The 22,266-nt window shown below is 32.3% G+C and overlaps 3 protein-coding genes across 3 annotated transcripts; all 3 read right to left on the reverse strand.

The window, feature by feature from the left end:
• Window positions 1-6,941: 6,941 nt before the first annotated feature.
• On the reverse strand, window positions 6,942-8,207 carry LOC133309058 (putative F-box/LRR-repeat protein 9). Its single transcript, XM_061509796.1, has 2 exons — window positions 7,801-8,207; window positions 6,942-7,410 (listed from the first exon to the last, which is right to left on the reverse strand). The coding sequence occupies exons 1-2, from the start codon at window positions 8,205-8,207 to the stop codon at window positions 6,942-6,944; spliced, it is 876 nt and encodes a 291-aa protein (XP_061365780.1).
• Window positions 8,208-11,756: 3,549 nt separating this feature from the next.
• LOC133309059 (putative F-box/LRR-repeat protein 23) lies at window positions 11,757-13,353 on the reverse strand. Its single transcript, XM_061509797.1, has 2 exons — window positions 13,007-13,353; window positions 11,757-12,306 (listed from the first exon to the last, which is right to left on the reverse strand). The coding sequence occupies exons 1-2, from the start codon at window positions 13,351-13,353 to the stop codon at window positions 11,757-11,759; spliced, it is 897 nt and encodes a 298-aa protein (XP_061365781.1).
• A 7,295-nt stretch (window positions 13,354-20,648) lies between these two features.
• On the reverse strand, window positions 20,649-22,234 carry LOC133309060 (putative F-box/LRR-repeat protein 23). The gene is made up of 3 exons (XM_061509798.1): window positions 21,762-22,234; window positions 20,800-21,223; window positions 20,649-20,681 (listed from the first exon to the last, which is right to left on the reverse strand). The coding sequence occupies exons 1-3, from the start codon at window positions 22,232-22,234 to the stop codon at window positions 20,649-20,651; spliced, it is 930 nt and encodes a 309-aa protein (XP_061365782.1).
• Window positions 22,235-22,266: the final 32 nt, after the last annotated feature.

Genomic DNA, 22,266 nt, shown 5'->3' on the forward strand with positions numbered 1-22,266 from the left:
ATAAAGTAGGGCTGGCAATATGGGCCAGCCCGCCCCGGCCCGCCGCTAGCCCGCCCAAAATGGGCTGGCCCGCCCCGGCCCGTTTTGACAAAATGGGTTGAATTGAGTAACCCGGCCTGTTTTATGAGTGGGCTGGCGGGCTACGGGCCAGCCCGCCTAAAATAAAAAAAATAAAAAAATAAAATACAAAAAATTAAATTCTGCATAAAATCACATAAAAAAATCTGCATAAAAGCATACAAAAATCTGTATAAAATCCTAATGTGCTTATGAAACCAAGAAGATCAGTGTTTAATAATCTGCATATAAATATGCATCTTTCAATCCAAAAATAATAATAAAAAAATAAAATCATATCAGGATAAAATAGAATAACAAAACAAGTAACAAAGTGTTGTATGAGCAGTCCACAACAATTCAAAAAAGCCACTTGCAAGCAGAGAAATCTAAGATACGGAGCTACATAACAATTGGGTAACCTAAAAAAAATGACTTGGCGGGCTAGCCCGCCCCGTGGCGGGCTGACCCATATGGGCTGGCGGATTTGGCGGGGCGGGTTTGGCGGGCTGGTGGGTTGAAAGACTCAACCCAGCCCACCCCATTTGGCAGGCGGGGCGGGCCAGCCCGGCGGGCTCAGCCCATTTTGCCGGCCCTATTATAAAGATAGAATTTTTCATTATAAGAGATTTTTTCAAAATCTGTTTGGCCTAACTCTTGCTTATAAGTAGATTCTAGCTTGAAAGAGAGAGAATCCAAACAGATACTAAAGAAATTTTTCTCTTTTTGGGAGAAACTTTGTTTTAACCTATATTAAATAATCTTGAAATGCTTTTAAAATGCATCTCACAACGACTTAGATTATGTTTAGAAACGCTTGTTTTTAGAAAAATAATAATTTTTTTTAAAAAAATTGTCACAAAGTTGTTTAAAAAATTAATTAAAGACATGCAGTTAGAGCCTGTTTGAATTTTTTTTTTAAGCTAAAAATTACTTTTAAGTTAAAGTTAAAAAAAGAAGCTAAACGCTATTTAGAGATTACATAAAATTATTAGCTTAAAAACACACATTTTAAGAAAAACCTCTCTCTCTCAATCTCTCTTCTTTAAAAGAAACATAATTTAAAACAAAACTGATAAGATCTTAAAAAAAGTTCCTCCTAAAAATTTTTGATTTTTGATTTTTTTCATTATAAAAAAAACTTTTCAGTATAATTTTTTTTTCACAAAATCTATTTGATTTAACTTATATTTATAAATAACTTTTAGCTTAAAAATAAAAATAAAAATCCAAACTTGCATATCATAACGACTTTAAACACGTGTATGATGTATGCTTGAAGCTTCGGTGGCTTAAATAGGGACAATTAGGACTTTTTAAATCTTTCCGGTGTCTCTTTATTTCGCAAAGTTCAAACTTAGTTGAGGACTTCCCCCTCCTTGTTACAAAAAGAAAAGGGCGAAAATTGTAATATAACTGTTAAACAACAATTTTAAACTAAAATACCCACTTTGATATAGTATTAACAACCTTTTTTTTTTCCCCAAAATAAGTACAAGAATGAAAAACCAACAAACAACTAAAAAAGCTGCATAACATTGTTTTTACTAGATTTGTAAAAACACTATGACTTTTTTTTTTCTTATGAGTAAAAAGAGAAAACATTTCCACAAACTAAATGCCAATGATAAATGATAATTTATCATTTATCATTCTTCTTTATAAAGAATCTTGATGATGTGAAATAGTTTTTCAAGTTTGCTAACAAACTGCACAATAGTTGTAAAATGATTCTTTCTAAAGTCATTTTATTAAACGAGCTTTTATACAAGTTAAAGCCTGATTCTAACAACTAATTTTAGACATGTAAGGTCAGGCCTTCACGAGCCGAGCCAAAGGCTCCTGATTTGTTTACCATCCCTAGACATGAGGTGTCGAGATACCGTTTTTCGATAAATATAACAATTGAAGCATTTTGCATTATCAGAATTATTCATGACACGCCCGTCCCACTCCCTCCCTCCCTTTCTTGATAATTAAATTATTATAGTCTCATGAACACACATTAATCGAGAATTTGCTTATAGAATACAACGATTACATTTTCCAATCAATACATTAACTTCTCCTAGAAATAGAATAATGTTTTAGTTTGAAGAAGTATCATAACTATGCAATACAAAAAAAAAAATAGTATCATAACTATTGAAACCAACTATTTAGCTTGGGAAACTGTAAAGCTTTAATTAGCTAGTCAATTGCCTGGGTATGATTTGTATTCTCCATATATAAACGTTGCATTATTGATTTTTTCTTTCTTTCTCCAAACTCCAAAGCCAGTAATTAATATAAGAATCTTTGTATTTTTTGAGTGTTCATTCATTCACTAAAGCCACTACAACATGTTTCCGCTTCTATAACAACAATCATAATGTTTTGGTTGTTTTCAACCTTCACCTCCCCATGCATTTTTTTTTATGGGAAATAGAAGTATAATATTTAGGAAAGTGTTTAGGTAATGTTATAGAGATAGAAATGGTAGGACCTACACTTGTTTATTTTTTTAGTTTTTGAAAACAAGTGCGAGTCCCACCATCTCTATCTCTATAACATTACCTAAACACTTTCCTACAACATTATACTTCTTTTTCCCTTTTTTTATTTTCAAAAATTTGTATAGAAAATGGTTAAAACCCAAAACAACATTGTTTTCACCATTTTTATACAAATATATATAGCAAAGATAATGTAGTATTTTTTTTTAATTATTAGCAAACGTAAAGTTGTTTCTTCATGACTGAAAGGTCATGGGTTCGGGTTCGAATCTTTGCAATTTTGCAAGGATAAGGCAGACATAATAGAAAACTCTCATACCATTTGATAAGAGCCTTGGGATACACTACCCCAAAAGCTAGATCAAAAGGTGAGTGCCCAAAGCCTTATAAATCTTACATTAATTACCCATACAATCAATGTGGGACTTCAAGTCTCATATCTCCCAAAGGGGTCCAAACAATTCAACTATGGTTTATCAATATAACGTGAAAGAAAATGCTTGTTCAACATATTAGATGATAGCAGATGATATGTAAAAAGTGTATTAAACTAGCATCAATGCATCGAGTCTCTAATATGGAAGGAAATTGCGTCCATGCAATTAGGGATTGTTCGTGGGTGGAGGAAATTTGGACCCGGTTAGACAGACCAGAAATGTTGGACAGGTTCTTTTCTCAATCTATTCGTTCATGGTTAGACTCTAATTTATGCAACAACTTGAGTACTAATGTGGAGAAAAATTGGAGTCTCATTTTTGGTACTACATGCTGGCTAATATGGAAGGAAAGGAATAATATGATTGTAAAGAACTTTGGGATACACCACCCCAAAAGCTAGCTCAAGGGGTGAGAGTGTCCAATGCCTTATAAACTCCACATTAGTTGCACATACAACCAATGTGGGACTATATATCTCAACACGCCCCCTCACATAAGAGCTCATTGGGCTTGAAGAGTGGACAATGCAACAGGCCCAGCCTACCTGTGCTAAGAAACGCCACAAGAGAAAGTAGGGGGCGGCGAGGCTTTGATACCATGTAAAGAACCTTGAAGTCACCACCCCAAAAGCTAGCTCAAAGGGTGGGAGTGCCCAAGTCCTTATAAACTCCACATTAGTTGCTCATACACCCAATGTGGGACTATGGGTGCGCATGACAACTTTCCCGGAATCAATTTTTTTTTTAATTTATGTTCCCGGGAACAGAAATGGATAGAAAACTCGTTTGGTAAAACCGATTTATTTTTTTATTCCTGGGATAAACCGGATAAATTTTGTGCTGGGGAACAGAAAAAAGAATCAGAAAATTTCTGCTTTTGTGTTCGCGGGCACAAAATGAGAAACACTTATCTCTCTTAACCACTCACCCTTTCAACCATCATCACCACCACCATCATCATCTCAACACGACCACCGCCACCATCACCACCAGCTCCACCCATCACTACCATCGTGCCACCATCACCACCACCACCACCACTATCACCACTACCGCCATCAACCACCAACATCACGATCATCGCAACCACTGTCGCCACCATCGCCATCACCACGCCACTGCCACTGCCACCATCGCCACCACTACCACCACCACCACAATGCCACTGCTACCATCACCATCACTGTCACAATCACCATTATCATTGCTCGGCCACCACCGACACTGCCGCCGCCACCAACCACCACCACATCGTCACAGCCACTATCGTCACCACCACCGCCAACACACCACTGTCACCTACCGCCACTGCCACCGCCACCACTACCACCACCTTCATGATGCCATCACAACCACCACCACCATGCCACCGCTACCATTGTTGCCGCCACCAACCACCATCCCCACCACAATTGTCGCAGCCATTGCCGTCACTTCCACCACCACTACTGTCGTCGCCGCCACCATTACCACCGCCATCGCTGCAGCCACTGCTGTCACAACCACCACCACTATCGTCACCATGTCACTGCCGCCACCACCGCTGTACCGCCGCCACTATCACCACCATGCCACCCCTGCCGCCACCACCACCACAACCAGACCATATGAAAAGGAAAGTGATGATCCGAAATTTTTTTATATTTAATAGGAATTATTTTTTATTATATTATTTGTTATGTTGTCAAACACAATTCTCATTCTTGGAATAAAAATAGGACGTGTTATCAAACATATTTTTTTTCTCAGAAACTGTTCAAGATATAGAAATAGAAAAGAATTGTTTCTTTTCAGAAACAATGCTAGGGAATAGAATGGTTGTCATGCACACCCTATATATCTCAACATAAGAAACTCCACATGAGAAAGTGGGGGGCGGCGAGGCTTTGATATCATGTAAAGAACCTTGGGATACACTACCCCAAAAGCTAGCTCAAAGGGTGGGAGTGCCCAAGGCCTTATAAACTCCACATTAGTTGGTACATTCAACCAATGTGGGACTATACATCTCAACATGCCCCCTCACACAAGAGCCCATTAGGCTTGAAGAGTGGACAATGCAACAGGCCCATCCTACCTGTGTTAAGAAACGTCACAAGAGAAAGTTGGGACTGCGAGGCTTTGATACCATGTAAAGAACCTTGGGATACACCCCAAAAGTTAGCTCAAAGGGTGGGAGTGCCCAAGTCCTTATAAACTCCACATTAGTTGCTCATACAACCAATGTGGGACTATATATATCAACAATGATATTCAAGGATGCGCGTACTACAGTGGAGGCTATGCTTCACAGAATCAATATTCATGTAATAAACACCTTGTTAGCAGCTAACCTCCTTCGTTTTGGGGAAAATTACCCTAAAGTATACCCAGAGAATTTTTTTGAAATAAGCAATTTTCTTTATATGTATATCAGTTATCAGAACATCATTCTGTTTCATGTCCTTATTTTTGTACATTTTTTTTTGGAAAAAATATTTGTCATTTTAAAGGATATAACTTTGTGTCATTTTAAATCATAATTGTTGATTTCAATCAACGGTTAGAATTTATTGGGTTAAATTTATTAATTAATTAGTAATTCGCAATAAAACCCAATAAATCCTAACCGTTGATTGACAGAAATTAACGGTTATGATGTAAAATGACACAAAGTTATATCTTTAAAAGGACAAATTTTTTTCTTTTTTTTTTTTACATTTTGAAAACCATGAGAAAAAAATAATATTTAATAACAATTTTTTTTATTTCTTATGAGAGATGATGTATATTAATAAATAATATATATAACAAAATAGTGTTATTTAAAGCTATTAACAAATTTTACTATACGTGTCTTTAATAAATAAAGTGCTAGAGAAAAAAAACAGAAAATAATATTTTATTTTCATCAATTCGTGATCCTAAACTACCTGTCAAATCTTTCTTTAGAGGGTTCGCTTTTCTGCAGTAAGCCCAATACTACGTAGTTTTGGGGCAAAAATCATGGGATTTTTATAATTTTAATTTATTTCAGAGTTATTATAGTCTTTATAATTATAATTTTTTAATCTTTCAATCCCAAAACAATATCGTTTTAGGAGTAAATGCAGATAACTTAGCTGCAGTAACTGTAGAAATATTTTTTTGTTCTTTAAATTGATATTGTTTCATTATATATAAAACGAAAATTTGGTTTGAGGGTTTTAGTTTCCCTTTTATTTTTCCACCATTTTTTTTTTTATTTTTAATACAAAATCACACCTTTTTGAGCTAAGAAAAATTGTGACTTTTCTGGGTTGTTTTGTGATGAAAATCGCTCACAAATCTGCTATTTTTTAGCTTTGACCCATGACCGAACCCGATTTCGAGCGGGTCAACCTGCCAAAGGAAGAAGAAAACACTGCAATAGAAATTTCAAAAAATCCTAATGGTTAGGATGAGATTGTGAGAGTCTCAAGAAATCCTAAGGGTTAGAATGAGATTATGAGAGGGACATCCTATCAATAGAAAATCCAGTAAAATCGTCAGATTTTTGAATACCACAAGATTGTTTTTTTTTTTTTTTTTTAAATCATAATTGAATACCAACGGATCGTATTTGGACAGACTCTAAAATAATTTTTTAAAATACTAATCGAATATCAAATGATTTTTTTTAATCCTTTAAAATCCTAATTGAATATCAATGGATTTTTTTGTTCAAAAATAATCCATTAAAATCCTTTGAAATTTCAATCCAATACCCCCCTTGAAAATATAAACATATACATATATAGTTTGAAAATTGAAATACTTTCTTCGTTTAATAACAAAAATGAGTAAAACAATTATTGCTTTTTAATGAATTTTGTAGCTTAATTCATCTTAGTGAACTTCTACAACGATTTTTCTATGAAATTTCTAATTAAATGACATGATGAGCTTATATCTGAATGAACGGTGTCAAATTTGTCAAAATTCTTAACCTTCTTCAAAATCCCAGCTTCATAATATTGTCTAAAGATATCATTAGGAGCCATTGCCCATTTGGATCCCGTAATTCCTTAATCTGTTGAGCACATCTTTTCCCCAAACTTCCTCCCAAATCAACATTTGGACACCGCCATAAGTCAAGATATTCAATGTGAGGACAACCATCAAGAATGGCAAGCAAGCCAACATTAGTCAACCTGTTTTTAGACAGCTCCAGATGGCGTAACTCAGGCATGGTTCTAGCAATAGCAAATGCCTCCTTATCAGAGTCAAGGGAGGCAGCATTGAATTTCAAGGATTTTAAAAGTGGGCAACGTTGTCCAATTGCTTGTAGACCACGCCTGCGTATGTAACAGCCGGAAATGTCAAGCTCCTCTAACATCGGAAGCTTTTTAGCAACTTCACTCAATACTCTATCCGATATGCCAGAGCAATCTGCAAAACGTAGCCGTCGTAGATGATATGTACTGTACGATGGCAAGATACAAAAATATTTTCAGCCATACTTACATGCATATATAAACACACAACTTCACTTAATATTTATACACACCGCTAAGTATCTCCCAATCAACAGCCGAAAACTCTTCCTTTCGAGAAGTAGAAAAAATTATTGAAGTGGATTTTGAACAAAACTTTTTTTTTTATACACACTGCCAGGTAGGTATCGAACCATTATCAGTATGCTCAAGGGACTAACCAGGTTTGTTGGTGAATTGTAAGTCTTAACATACATCAAATATAAGTTTAAAAAACAGAAACTTAACTATTCGAAAAGCCAACGAAAACTAACAAATTGAAATATTTGAACGGAACAACAAACAACAAGAAACCAGAAACAAAACTTAAGAACTTACGAATAGGCGATGTACTCGAGCAGATCATCGTTACCAAAACGCTCGACATTAATATCAAACAATTGGCCACAGCTGCGGTTGATTGCTATGCGACACATAGTCCTCAAATGGAAGTGGGAGATGCAGGGATAGTCCTCAATCCGCATGTCAATGGTGCGCCACATAAGAGAATCAAAACAGATGCTCCTCCACTCAGTGCACACCAACTGAGCGTTCATCAGGATTTCGATTACTCCAAGCTTCTGGAGAATTTTTGCAGTAACATCCGGCGGAAGATCCAGCCAATCCCTGGTTTTGGATTTCGATGAAAATGCTGAGAAAATGATTTTCCATAACAACCTCAAAAGGATTTTTGGTTTAAGAAGACCTTTGAATATAATTAAGAACACCGTCAGAATTTGTTTCATAGAGGCTCAAAGAATTGATACTTGGATAAAAAAAACGACTCGCGTGTAAGAGATAATTAAGGTTTGTAAAAAGAAAAAATTAGGGGATGTATTGGGTTGAAATTTCAAAGAATTTTACTGGATTATTTTTGGACAAAAAGAATTTTAATGGATTATTTTTGGACAAAAAAATCTATTGTTATTCAATTGAGATTTTAAAAGATTATTTTAGAGTCCGTTTCCAGATCCGTTGTATTCAATCAGAATTTTAAACAAAGGTAACAATGTGGTATTTAAAAATCTTAAGATTTTAATGAATTTTCTATTGATGTGAATTTCGTGAGACATTTTAGTGAAAAATTTAAATAGAATATTTCTCTCACAATCTCACACTAGCCCCCTTGAGATTTCTTTATTGCAGTGTCTTCTTCTTCCTTTGGTGGGTCAACCCGCTCAAAATCGTCATAAGAGCTGCGTCAAAACTCAAAAACAACATATTTTTGATCAATTTTCATCACAAACAATCCGAAACCAATAACCCAACAGGATTTGGATATGAAATTCATCTTAAAAAAAAAAAAAGATTTTGGAGCAATTTATGAAAGTTTAAAAACGATTTCTCAAGCTATTGGTCATATTTTTTTTGGTACGAAAATGTGTGCTTTTTATATTAAAAACAAGATAAAACAGTGGAAAAATAACGGGGAACAAAAACCCTCCAAACCAATTTTTATTTTACATCAATGAAACAAAATCAATTTAAAGAAAGATGAAAACTTTCATAATATGAATCCTTTGTTTCATAATAGTACATTAATGAACGAAATTCCTTCTTATAGGAAACGATTTCTAACAATTTTTGTGTCAATAGATCACTGAAAACCTGTTTTTCAAAACTTCCGAAGCAATTTAAGATTTCAATGTATCGATTGAAATAATTTGAAATTTTTTCTAAACTTTAATGTAATAAAATCCAGAAATTCAGATTCGAATTTTTTTTGGAATACATAATAAAAACATGCATATGATATATGATTAGAAAACTCATATCACGTGGAACAAAAATCTCAAAGTTTACAAGATCAATTGCAAAAAATTCCTAACGAAAATTTATCATGAATTTTACTAATTGAGAAAATTATATTACATTTTTCTTTTTTTATTAATATCATTGCATTTTTTTGTTAACTTTTTTTATTCCCTCTTGTAATTTTAAATATTTGTTAAAAATTCATATGATTTTTTAAAATCTTATAAATTCGTATTGTTCTTTCAAATCTTATAAATTCTATTAAAATCCTTTAAAATTCAATCTTATAAAATCCTGTTTGAAAAAGAAGTCTTTAAAATCTCTCTAATTTTGAATAGTCTTTCAAAATTTATAAGATTTTTTATCTCAAAAAAGTGTTTTAAAATCTTAATCCAATATACCACTAAGATTTTTATTCAATAATTCAAAACGATAAGATTTAGAAAAAAAAATATTTTTTACTTTTTTAATATTATTTAAAATTTATTAAAAACATCTTTTGTTTTTTATTTTAAACTCTAAATTAATATTATTTTGGATTATAGGAAATATTTCTTGAGTCAAACAACATTAATCTCATTTTAATAAATTTGTAATAAAAAATGAACGGATAGTCTTTTTATCACGCCTTCCTATTCATCACATGATCACATCCAAGCCCGGATTCGGCCACAGGAAATGATTTACCAATTCTGCGCCTTACCCAATGCTAACCACTCGATTTAACAGTGATTCGTGGTGTAAATGGACTAATTTGATCTAGAGAAGTCTATAGCCTTAAATTAAATTAAATCAGACTTAATTTTTTATAAATAGTGAAATAAAATAAATTTAGACTTTAAAAAATTTATTTCGAAAATAGGTTAAGTTTTTTTTTTGTACATATTACACTTATATCATATTATTTATTTTAAATAAAATAAATAAAATTTTGATTTTAATAATTTTAAATAATAAAGTAATATTATTTTAGTTATTCTTTCAAGCCTAATCAAAACTTTTATTTTTATGGTAAACAAAGCTTTTATTTTTTAAATATAAGTCAGACAAGACTTGTAATTTGGGACCTATATATACAGGTTAACAGGCTAAATCAAACCTAATATTTTTTACACAAACTTGACCTGTTTAAACCAAAGTTTAGTGTAGACTATTTACACCTCTATAGTGATTTACCAATTTTTGACTGACCCATTTTATTTACAAATCTTCGAGAATGGGAAATAAAACGAAATTAATTAAAATATAATTTTTGTATTTATTAGTACAAATAAAGATAAAATATTAAAATATTTCAACAAAACGTTATATTTTTTTCAATAGGATTTTGATGAAGATATTTTGCAGAAATACTTTAAGATTTCATTCTCTATACTAACTAATAAATAAATGAAAATGAATACTGTTATGCTATGTAGCACCGATACTGACACGGGACACGTCACGATACGACACTCCGACACGTTAATTCTAAAAAATATTAGATTTCGACACGTTAGGACACGTCTTGATATTAAATAATATTTTTAATTTATATAGTGTATATTATATCTAATATTCAATAATTTAGCAAAAAAATGAATCTAAACTTATAATATTCATAAATTTTGCAAACAAACATAAGATATCCCAAATATTTATATTAAATTCAATAAAATGGTAATCGTAATCCAACAAATCTAATAGTTGGAACTAAAAACTCAATGCAACGCAACCTCTAAATCTTTTTTGAATTTCTATAATGCGTGTCGGAGTGTCGGGGAGTGTCGGAGTGTCCGAGAGTGTCGGAAAGTGTTGGACACGACACGTCAGGGTCTTTGAAGTGTCGGTGCTTCATAGCTCTTATGTAACAATATAATGATAAATCATCAGTGATAATTTTATAATTACTTATCACAATAATTTTATCTCTTTTATATTAATATTATTGATTTAGCTTTGTATGATTATAATTCTCTCATATAATCATTGACATTGGCATAATAAATAACAAATGGGAGAATAAACTCTCTAAATAAATACAAAATGAAAGTTTGATTTCGTTTTATTATTCCCACTTTCAAAGATTTGTGAGAATAATAATGTCATCATCTTAACAATTTCACACAAATCTAATATAAACTGAAAACAGAAACAAAACATTTTTATAAAATATATGCAATACAACGGAAGAAAAAGCTTTAGAACATATATGTAATAAAAGGATAAAGTGTGTGTCATTTTAAAGTTTGCAAAGTTGTGTCATTTTAAGTGAGAAAGAGATAGATAGAAGAGAAGAGAAAGTAGACAAAATAATAATAATTAAAGGTGTGGGTCTCACATATTGATGAATATAAAACGATATAAGATATGTGATCTAAAATGATAAACATTTTTTTCCTTAATAAAAATGAAATAGCTAGCCAACGACGCAAGCACTCGATGAGCTTATCAAGATTGAGGCTGGACGTCGCCAACACATACAAAATTCAATAAAACAGCAACTAAGAGAAGCAACTAAATAATTCACTTCACATGTTCTAATTACACTGTCAAATTTATCAAAATTCATAAGCATCTTCAACACTATTTTCGATTAACGTAAAGGCTAAATCATAATAGAAGCCTACATCATCTTCATCCAAATCGGAATCAATTCTGAGGTCAACTGCAGGAACAGTATATGGAAGCCGTAAATCCCTGATCTGTTCTTCACATCTTTTCCCCAAACTACATCGCAAATCAAGGTTAAAACATCGACGTAAGTTAAGAGATTCGAGGCGAGGACAACCATCAAGAATAGCAACCAAGCCATCATTAGTAAGCTGATTTCCATTAAGTTCGAGATGACGTAACTCAGGCATGGTTTTCGCAATAGCAAGTGCCTCATTATCACGGTCTTGCATGAATCGATGTCTGTAAGCCCTATTGAATTTCAAGGATTTTAAAAGCGGGCAACTCTGGCCAATAGCTTCCAGAGCAACAGTAGAATTACTGCCGAAAGAATTGTCAAGCTCCTCTAACAAAGGAAGCTTTTTCGCAGCTTCACTCATTACTTGATCCGATATCCCATAGCAAATCACAAGACGTAGGCGTCGGAGATGTGGTGTGCTGTTTTATCGGATAAATATATGATAACAATTGACACAAACACCTTACATAAGTTTAAATAACAGAACCTTAAAAATTCGAAAAGTAAAAAAGAGTAGGCCCGTTTGGATGAGCTTTTTTTGTTCAAGAGTTGCTTTTTTCAATAAAAAAAAGCACTTCTCGTTTTTAGTTCGTTTGGATGTCTGCTTTTAAAAAAAAAAATTACAAAAAAAGCCAAAAACTTACTTTTTTCAGAAGCTAAAAATTTTAACTTCTAAAAAAAACAGAAGTCAAAAGCTAAATATTTTTTTCAAAATCTAAATATTTTTATAAAAATATAAATAGCTTTAACTTTTGTAAAAAATACTTTTAAAATAAGAAAGTGATAAAAGTTACTTTTTCTAAAAACTTAAACAAACGAACTTCTAAATACCTTTTTAAGTCTCAAACAAAAAAAACACTGTCTCCTTAGTTACAAAAAAAATTAGTCTGGATGTCTTTAGGATAAAAAATTCAAAGTGAACTTATTTAGTTGAAATCATGATCTCACAAATTTAATAAAGACCCACACCAGACAACTAATTTTTTTTATAAGGGACTAGAGTGAGTATCAAATTTTTTGTTATAGACCAAAAAAATATTTACTCCAAAAAAAAAAATTAACATTTTAAGCAAACGGCAAATTAAGAACAAGAAACGAGATATAAAATCTAGAACTTACGAATTCACAATGTACTTGAGCAGATCATTGCCAGCGAAACGCTCGAGAGTAATATCAACTAACTGGCCACAGCTCCGGTCGATTGCGAGGCGACACATAAACGTCATAACATTAATGTAGTTTAAGTAATCAAGACCCTTAATCCGCATGTCAATGATACGCCACATGCCAGGGTCTTCGCAGATTCTCCACCATTTAGTGCACACAAACTGAGCCCTAAAAAGGATTTCGATAACTCCAAGTTTCAGCAGAATCATTGACGTAACATCGGGCGGAAGATTCAGCCAATTCCGGGTTTCGAGTTCAGGGGAATCAGGTAGCGTGTTGCAAGATGAAGATGATGACATTGTTAGAGAGAAACTGATTTTCCCGGAAAATGCTTTATGGGAATTTATAAGATGGATGCCATGCTTGCTTGACTCCTATCTCTTCTTCGTAAAGCACATCTTCCTACTTAATTATTATCGTAACTCTCCAAAATATACACGATAATCAAGGCATCATGCATGCCCAGAACACAGAAGACAGAGCGATCACGTTTTAAGTAATACATCACTCCTTTAGTTAGGAAGAGATTCATGCAATGCCTAGGAAATTGTGTAATGTATTGTGGGAAGTATCACCACTATAGAAACTAGCTAGCCAGCCTGGGAAATAGTAAATAGCTAGCCAATTGTTTTCTCTAATTTGCATTCTCAATACACATTGATTTTTTCTTCCGCTGACAATGGAATTTTTATTTTTATTTTTTTATTATATCCTGACTTAATTAAAACTTTTCGTACATTTCTAAATATGTATTTAGTGAAAATTAAATCCATGTTTATTTTCTATTTACTCAGCCTATATTGTCAACTGAACTTTACATTTTGGGTACATCTTTGAATTTTTGAATACTTATTCATTCACCAAATCTCATTCAAAGAAAGGATTAAGGGGTCTGATCTCAATGAACAAGGAGGCTTCATGCACCACAAGGAGGACAGTTTCAACGAGTCCCGTTTCAGCACTTTTTTAGTTGGGCCGAATTATAAGGTATCAATTCCTTAAAAGAATATAACTTATGAAGTCACAATAGACACTTTTAATGGAAAACTAAGGGCTAGTTTGGTGGTCAGAGAAGATGACATAGGATAGACGTTCATATCCTTCTCTTACTGTAAATCAACAAAATACAATAGGATAAATTATTCATTATAAAACTTATGAATTGTTAGAGAAATCTAATATAAAACCATTAAAGTATCCTATGTGTAACTCATCTCGTTTTAATGGAAAACTAAGGCCAGTTTAGTGCATGCACCATATGATCATCCAAAAAGTGTTATATTAGCTCCAATATAGTTAGTTACTTTCTAATGGATGTTTTTAATTATTAATGTGAAACTATATTGTTTAATTATAACTCAAGCGGCATGAGATCTTTTAAGAGGCTACTTGATCCTACGATTGAAATTCTCCTACAAGTCATTTTGTTCCACATTAGTCTACCCTCTCTCTCCTCAAATCATATCTTAAATATGTTAAGTTAAGAAAATGTTTATCTAGATCAATATAAACGTTCAGATGATCTCATAAAATAAATTTAGCAAAAGATTAGATTAAAAATATAAAAATAAAGGTACTTTTTATTAACCAAGTGCATATCATATTTATGCAATAAAGAAGCTAGTCTTTCTCTGGGTTACTTGGGTCATTGACTCTATTAAATTGCAAAAACTTGTCTCGGTTTACTTTAGTTTTTTAATTTTTTTCAAAACAAAAACAAAAATCATTTTCTCAAAAAAGATAAAAAAAAATTATATTGCATTAGCATGGTTCGAACCTTACACCTTTACAACGAGAACAGCGGGAAAGACATGACTTAATTTTGAGACAAGCATATAACATCTGTTAACGACTATGGCACTCTTGCCCCTGCAAATAGAAAGCAAAACAAGCACGAAGTCTGACTGACTGACTGAGCCATCCAAAAATTTGAGGTTACTCAACCAAACCGCTTAAGATATTGGTGGCTTCCTGGCCCTGCTTCCTCATTTCTGTTGTTTGTATTTGCTATGCTTTGGTAGTGTTCCGATTCCAACAAAAAAGTTGAGCTCGGCTCTTCCTCCATTCCGCAGATATAGTAAGTTTTCTTTCTTTCCCCGTTTCTATTGAGTAAATATATAATCAGTATATTACATAAACAACTAATTATACACACAAGGATAGTGATTGTCATGGAGGAGTGTGACTAACTTACAACTCCTCGGATTGATTGTTTGTGTTGGTATTTGTAAGTCCCACATGGTGTGGAATATAACAAAAATCATTGTATTTAAAACCTTTAACAGGCATGTCGGTACACCGAGTTGAGTAGCGCCAACTTGTAACCCATGTGGGGGCAATGAGATGATGGGACATGGTTATGGATACACTGGGTTGGGTGAGATGCTGCATTGTGCTGGCCTGCCCACTCCAAGTTGAGAGTTGTCTACGGGTCCTGAGCGAAGGCTCAGGTCTCTTTGCTTCTAAACCGGAGGGCAGCGCGTGAGGCTGGCTTCACAGAGCAGCGAACACCTCCGGCTCCTGACAGTGGAGGGATTACAGGCTGCTGCACATCTGATCCATATGCCTTGTGAGCCTAGCTCATTGAACCATCATTTTTTTTTTTGCTTCTCTTCTTGCACTATGTGTGAAGTAATTTCCATAGAAAAATTTTCTTACGTGTCCCTAGACGAATTGAATGCACATTGGATTTCGACTGCTTCTCGAGAATCGTTGGCGTAACTTCGCGTGGAAGATCCAGCAAATTCATGGTTTCAGGTTCTTGAAAAGAGAGTCGAGGTTTCAAAGACGTCGACGACGACATTAAAAGTCCTGAGATCCATTGTGAAATATATATTACGTCATTTATGGTTTATACATATAATTACCTAAGTGCTACTTTTAACGTTAATTTATTGGGTTATATGTATACATCTATTAGTGTTCTTACACTTCTGTAATGTTTAAAAAAAAAACTTTATCAAATATACATATTTATTTATATAATATATATAGTTATTATTATTTGCCTATACAAAAAACAATTCATACACTATAACATGCTATATCTGAAACTTAACTGACATGTAATAATACCTAAAACTATTGTTTTGTCGTTATTTATTAAAAGTAAAAGATAAATAAATATTACATAATATATATATTACAAACATATGGTAGAAACAATATACATATGGCAGAGTGACACACGTAGAATAGGAAGATAAAGATGACATGTAGATATTTTTTAAAGCAATGATGTTTAGTTAAGTATTCATTAGATTCTAATTATGTAATAATTACAATTAGTCATATATATATATATATATATATATATATATATATATATATATATATATATCTTCACCCAGCGGAAAAGGAAGAGCACAGATGGAGGTTACCAAAGAAAGAGAGGAAGAGCACAGATGGTCTAAAACAAAAGAAACAATACGAAAGTAAAATGAAGAAAAAAGAACCCGAGAAAGGGAAGAGTAGAAAAGAAGAGAGAAAAGAGGCAAATAGATACAAGAAAAAAAAAATCAAGAAAAGGAATTAAGGGAAATCGAAGGAATGTAATATTGAGAGATAAAAATATTCTCTCATTTTTCTTCTTATCATTATTTTTTTAAAGTTGAATTTGTAGAAAATTGTTATAATATTGTTACTCTGCCAAATTCTTTTCTTAAATTTTTTTACATTCGTACCTTTAATTTTATTTTTATTTAGTTCTGAATTTACTTCTTTTAAAATTGATTGTTTGATTGATGAATTTTTTGGTACTAAAAGAATATTAAGAGAATGTGTAAATTTTATGTTTTGTCCTCACATATATGTACTTGACCGAGAACCATGTATCAAGTAACTAAGTAAAATTTGCTGTATAAATCAATATTTAAAAGGTTTATTGATGTGCCTCTGGCAAGTGTGATTTTTTGTGTTAAAATTGATAAAAATTGAGTCATAAAAGAGCAATTTAAATATATATTTGCTAATTATATTTATTCTTTCTTTTCAATAATATTTCTCACCTATTGGTTGTGTTTTTACAGGAAAAGAAGTGAAAATTATAAAAAGCATGTTCCTGTTAATGCAATTTCACCCGGGTGCAGCATAGGCCAAAGTCCAGAGAAATGGCGCCACTTAGGGCCAAACTCATGCTAAGTGGCGCCAAAGTAAAGCAAATGGCGCCTCCCAGCACCATGAAACAAACCAGCGCCCAACAAGAAGAAAGAGTGGCGCCACTAGGCGCCCAAAGTGAGGAGGAATGGCGCCAAGTGGCGCCCAAAAGCAAGGAGGTGGCGTCAACTGGCGCGTGTACGTGCAATCAGGTCCGACTTTTCACAATTGGACAGTAACTCCGCGCGAAGTGGCGCCGGGTTGCGAGGAAATTTTACCGTGTTATCTTGGGGGTATTTTTGAGAGAAGGAAAAGAGTCATATAAATAGGATCTTTATGACAGAATTAGGATTCAGACCTATTCTTCTGAAGAGAGACGACGACAGAGCTCTGAGGTGATTCCTGGGGATCAAGTTCTTTTTCTCTTTTCTCCTTAATTTTATGCTTTTGAATATTGGATTATTTTTAGCCATGATTATGCTTGGCTAGTTTTCTTTTATTGTAGTTAGGGTCACGAGCCCTATGTGAACCCTTGTTACGATGGATTGATTTAATTTTATTCATTTATATAATTATCTTTGTCTCTACCTTGTGCGTATTTTCTATTTTCTTTATTAGAACTGATCAATCTGATAGTTGAGAATAGTTTGAGGGTTGAACCCTAGATATGAATATTGGGGTTTTGATCTTGAAATGAGGTAGGACAACAATTGGTATGCATGCTAGGAATAAATGTGTATTTAATTACGGATGCTTAAATTATTGCGTTCATTGCTTAATACCACGAGGAACATTGCAAGGAAGATCCAGCAAATTCATGGTTTCAGGTTCTTGAAAAGAGAGTCGAGGTTTCAAAGACGACGACGACATTAAAAGTCCTGAGATCCATTGTGAAAAAAGATTTGTGTAAATTCATTAATGGATTTATAATTGATTTATATAAAATTTTAATTAGCTATTTGATAAATAAATTTGTTGATGACAAATGCCCTATAACACTTTTTTATTGTTGCGATATAGATTTCATAAATGTATAAACATTATACTTTTATTACAATGTTTTTAAAAATATTATATAAATTTATCAATTATTAAATTTCAAGGATTTTATAAGGGGGAAACATTGCCCAATAGTTTGTAGAGCATCCTCTACTTTGATTGAATAATATAATTGTTATTCTTATTTAAATTCATCTTTCTCTTATTTATAAAATATAAATATTTTCAATGTTATTTATTTAATTTTTTTGCTTAAATAAAATCTTTTGAACTGTTTTTTATTGGTTTATTTATTTAAATTATTTTTTATATAATTACTTTATAAATAAAAATATGTAATTTTATATATTTATCAACACTTTTTAGAGGACGAAATAATATAATAATGAATAAGGCGGATTTTTTGGTTAATTATTTTTTTAAGTTCAAATTTATAAATTTTTTATTTGGCAAAACAAAAAAACTAGGAAATGGATCCTCTAATATGAAAAAAAAAACATGCTATGGTCATGTGAAGATCACAACCATACAAAGATAAATCAACGGTTATGATTTCATAACTATCTATTTTAACATTTTTTTCTCTCTTCCTTTATTACTATTAATCTACATTTGTATGGTTATTATTCCCCACATGACATGGTCATGTGAATTTTCACATGAGAGGATCTAGATCCAAAAAAACTAAGCCAAATAGTTACTTCAGTAAATTTAACAAAACTATTCCAAATGATTTTAACTTTTCAAAATTTTAAAAAGATTTTAATGAGTGTATTTTTAAAAGAAAAAAATTATCCTAAAGTATACCAGAGTAAATTTTTAAAAATAAGAAATTTTCTTTATATATACCAGACAATCATTCTGTTCTATATATGTACCTATCTTTACAGATTTTTTTTTATTTCTAAATTTTGAAAACTATGAGAAATTTTTTTTTATAACAAAATTTATTTTTAAATCTTATGAGATATAATTTATATTTAATAAATAATATAATGCTATTAACACATTTTACTATAAGCGTCTTTAATGAATAAAGTGCTAGAGAAAAAAAAAATAAAAAAAAATATTTTTTCATCAATTCGTGATCCTAAACTAACTGTCAACCCTCAAATACCAATATAAAGATAATACTTTTTTTTTTTTTTGAGTTACCCAACCCTAATTATCTCTTTGAGACGAGTTGGCTCCCTCCGGTATCCCCACGAGCTTCGACTCTTTGAGCCGGCTATGGGACTAATCCGGAGTGCGGGGAACAGTGATGGCTATAATACTTTCTTATATTATTCATCCTCAACTAAGCTTATATACACATAATTCAATCCCCAAATAGCTATAAAACAACAAGATTCATTCTTTCTTGTTTTATCCAAAAAAGAAAAGAGTAAAGTCCTTTTTAGGGCTAACAAAAAATACAGTTACTATTTTCGTCCTTTACAAAAAAAATATCCATATTAATCTTTTTTTAGGGACTAAATTGGGCCTTCGTTAAAATTTTGAGGGACCACAATTTTAAAGAACTGAAATTGTAGAGGATCAAAAGTTAACTTTTATTTGTAAGGGACGAAAGTGGGGATCGTATATTTTCTCAGCAACCCAAAAGGGGTTTTACTAAAAAAAAAAAAAAACTATGTATGAAATATCCTCATAACAACATCCTAAACAGCTAACTAAAGTATCTCCTATAATATTATCAAAAAAAAGTATCTCCTATAAAATCATGGAAAATAAAAACAGCTAACTAAAGTATCTCCTATAAAATCTATTTACAACAACTATGTATGAAATATCCTCATAACAACATCCTAAAGAGAATGAAAATCTATTTACAACAACTATGAAATATCCTCATAACAATATCCTAAACAGAATGATAAGATAAAGATTTTAAATTCAAATTTCAATTTAACACTAACGATTCATTCTCAAACAGAAAAATAAATTAATTTTATAAAATAATATTTTTAACCAACCCCGGTAAAAATAATTTATTTATTTTTAAATATTTCCATGAATACCTTCAACAAATCAAAAACAAAAACTAAAAATATAAAAAAAATATAAACATATACATATTTTGAAAATTCAAATACTTTCTTCGTTGAATAACAAAAATGAGTAAAACAAATATTTCTTTTTTATTTTCTTAATTTGTTGCCCTAAATTATGATCATGCTTCAAAACTCAATGTCGACTTCGTTTAAAAAATAAAGATTAATTAACAGGTTACCAAACTTAATTTGTTGAAATTCACAATCACATGCAAGATATTTTTTATTTATATAAATATTTTATGATTTCATTTTATATTTTTAATACAAAAAAGAAACATTTTTTTATTAAATTGTGAAAAAAGGAGTACTAATAATTGCAATTAATATATTATTTTTACAAGATTTGTAAAATCAATATGACATTTTTGTAATTATAATTAAAAATTGAAAGAGAAAATTTTTCAAAAACAAGAGAAAGGAATGGTTTAATTTTGTGATAATGGCAGTTAGTAAACAGTGCACGGACCAGACGAGTCAAGCTACAAAATACATTAAAATAGAGCATCAAATACAATGATTCTCTATGGAATTTGTAATTAAATGACATGATGAGCTTATATGTGAATGAACGATGTCAAATTTGTCAAAAGTCATAACCTTCTTCAAAATCCCAGCTTCATAATAGTTTCTAAAAATATCAGTAGGAGCATTTGGTTCCCGCAATTCCTTAATCTGTTGAGCACATCTTCTCCCCAAACTAGATCCCAAATCAACATTTAAACAGCTCCGTAAGTCAAGATATTGAATGTGAGGACAACCATCAAGAATGGCAAGCAAGCCAACATTAGTCAACTTGTTTCCAGACAGCTCCAGATGGCTTAACTGAGGCATGGTTCTAGCAATAGCAAATGCCTCCTCATCAGAGTCATAGGTGGCAGCGTTGAATTTCAAGGATTTTAAAAGTGGGCAACATTGTCCAATTGCTTGTAGACCATCCTTACGTATGTAACAGAAGGAAATGTCAAGCTCCTCTAACATCGGAAGCTTTTTAGCAACTTCACTCAATACTCTATCCGATATGCTACAGCAATATGCAAAACGTAGCCGTCGTAGATGACATGTACTGTAAGATGGCATGATACAAAAATATTTTCAGCCATGCATGCATGCATATATAAACACACAAATTCTAATTGATAAATGGAGAACGTATCAATAAAAATGAAAACTTGACCTCTAGCAATGAGATACATGAACTTTTTTCTTTAGTCTTTCACAGATATAATAACAGAAATCATCCAAATTACAAAAATTAAATGAAATTAACTTGAATTGAGATTTTTCATTACTTCAATCTTTTTTTTTCTAGAACGACACCACATTGTTCCTTCTTGAAAATACCTTGGGGTCCCATTGACTCGGCCTTAACAAAGTGAACAAGTTTGAAAAATTAAACCCTATTTATCACCGTTGACATTCACATTGAATTGTAAGTCTTGACATACACCAAAAATAAGTTTAAAAATCAGAAACTTAAAGATTCGAAAAGCAAACTAAAACTAACAAATTATAACATTTGAAGTGAACAACAAAAAACAAGAAACGAGAAACAAACTTACGAATAGGTGATATACTCGAGCAGATCATCGGTACCAAAATGCTCGACATTAATATCCACCAATTGGCCACAGCTGCGGTTAATTGCTTTGCGACACATAGTCCTCAAATCGTAGGGATAGTCCTTATTCTGCACGTCAATGGTCCTCAAATTGAAGTGGGAGATGTAGGAATAGTCATCAATCCGCATGTCAATGGTGCGCCACATAAGAGAATCAAAACAGATATTCCTCCACTCAGTGCACACCAACTGAGCGTTCATTAGAATTTCAATTGCACCAAGCTTCTGGAGAATCTTTGCTGTAACATCCCGCGGAAGATCCAACCAATCCCTGGTTTCGGATTCTTTTGAACAGGGTCGCGGGTTCGAATGCCAAGACAACCACATCGACGAAATTGCTGAGAAGATGATTTCCCCCAAAAATCTAAGAAAGGTTTTTGGCTTAAGAAGAGCTTTGACTATAACTAACACCATGCTCTGGATTAGTTCTATAGTTGCTCAAAAAA

The sequence above is a fragment of the Gastrolobium bilobum genome, unplaced genomic scaffold (assembly GCF_033153095.1).
Source record: "Gastrolobium bilobum isolate Gb01-03AN ecotype WA unplaced genomic scaffold, APGP_CSIRO_Gbil_v1 utg8041, whole genome shotgun sequence".
In the NCBI taxonomy this organism is placed as follows: Eukaryota; Viridiplantae; Streptophyta; class Magnoliopsida; order Fabales; family Fabaceae; genus Gastrolobium; species Gastrolobium bilobum.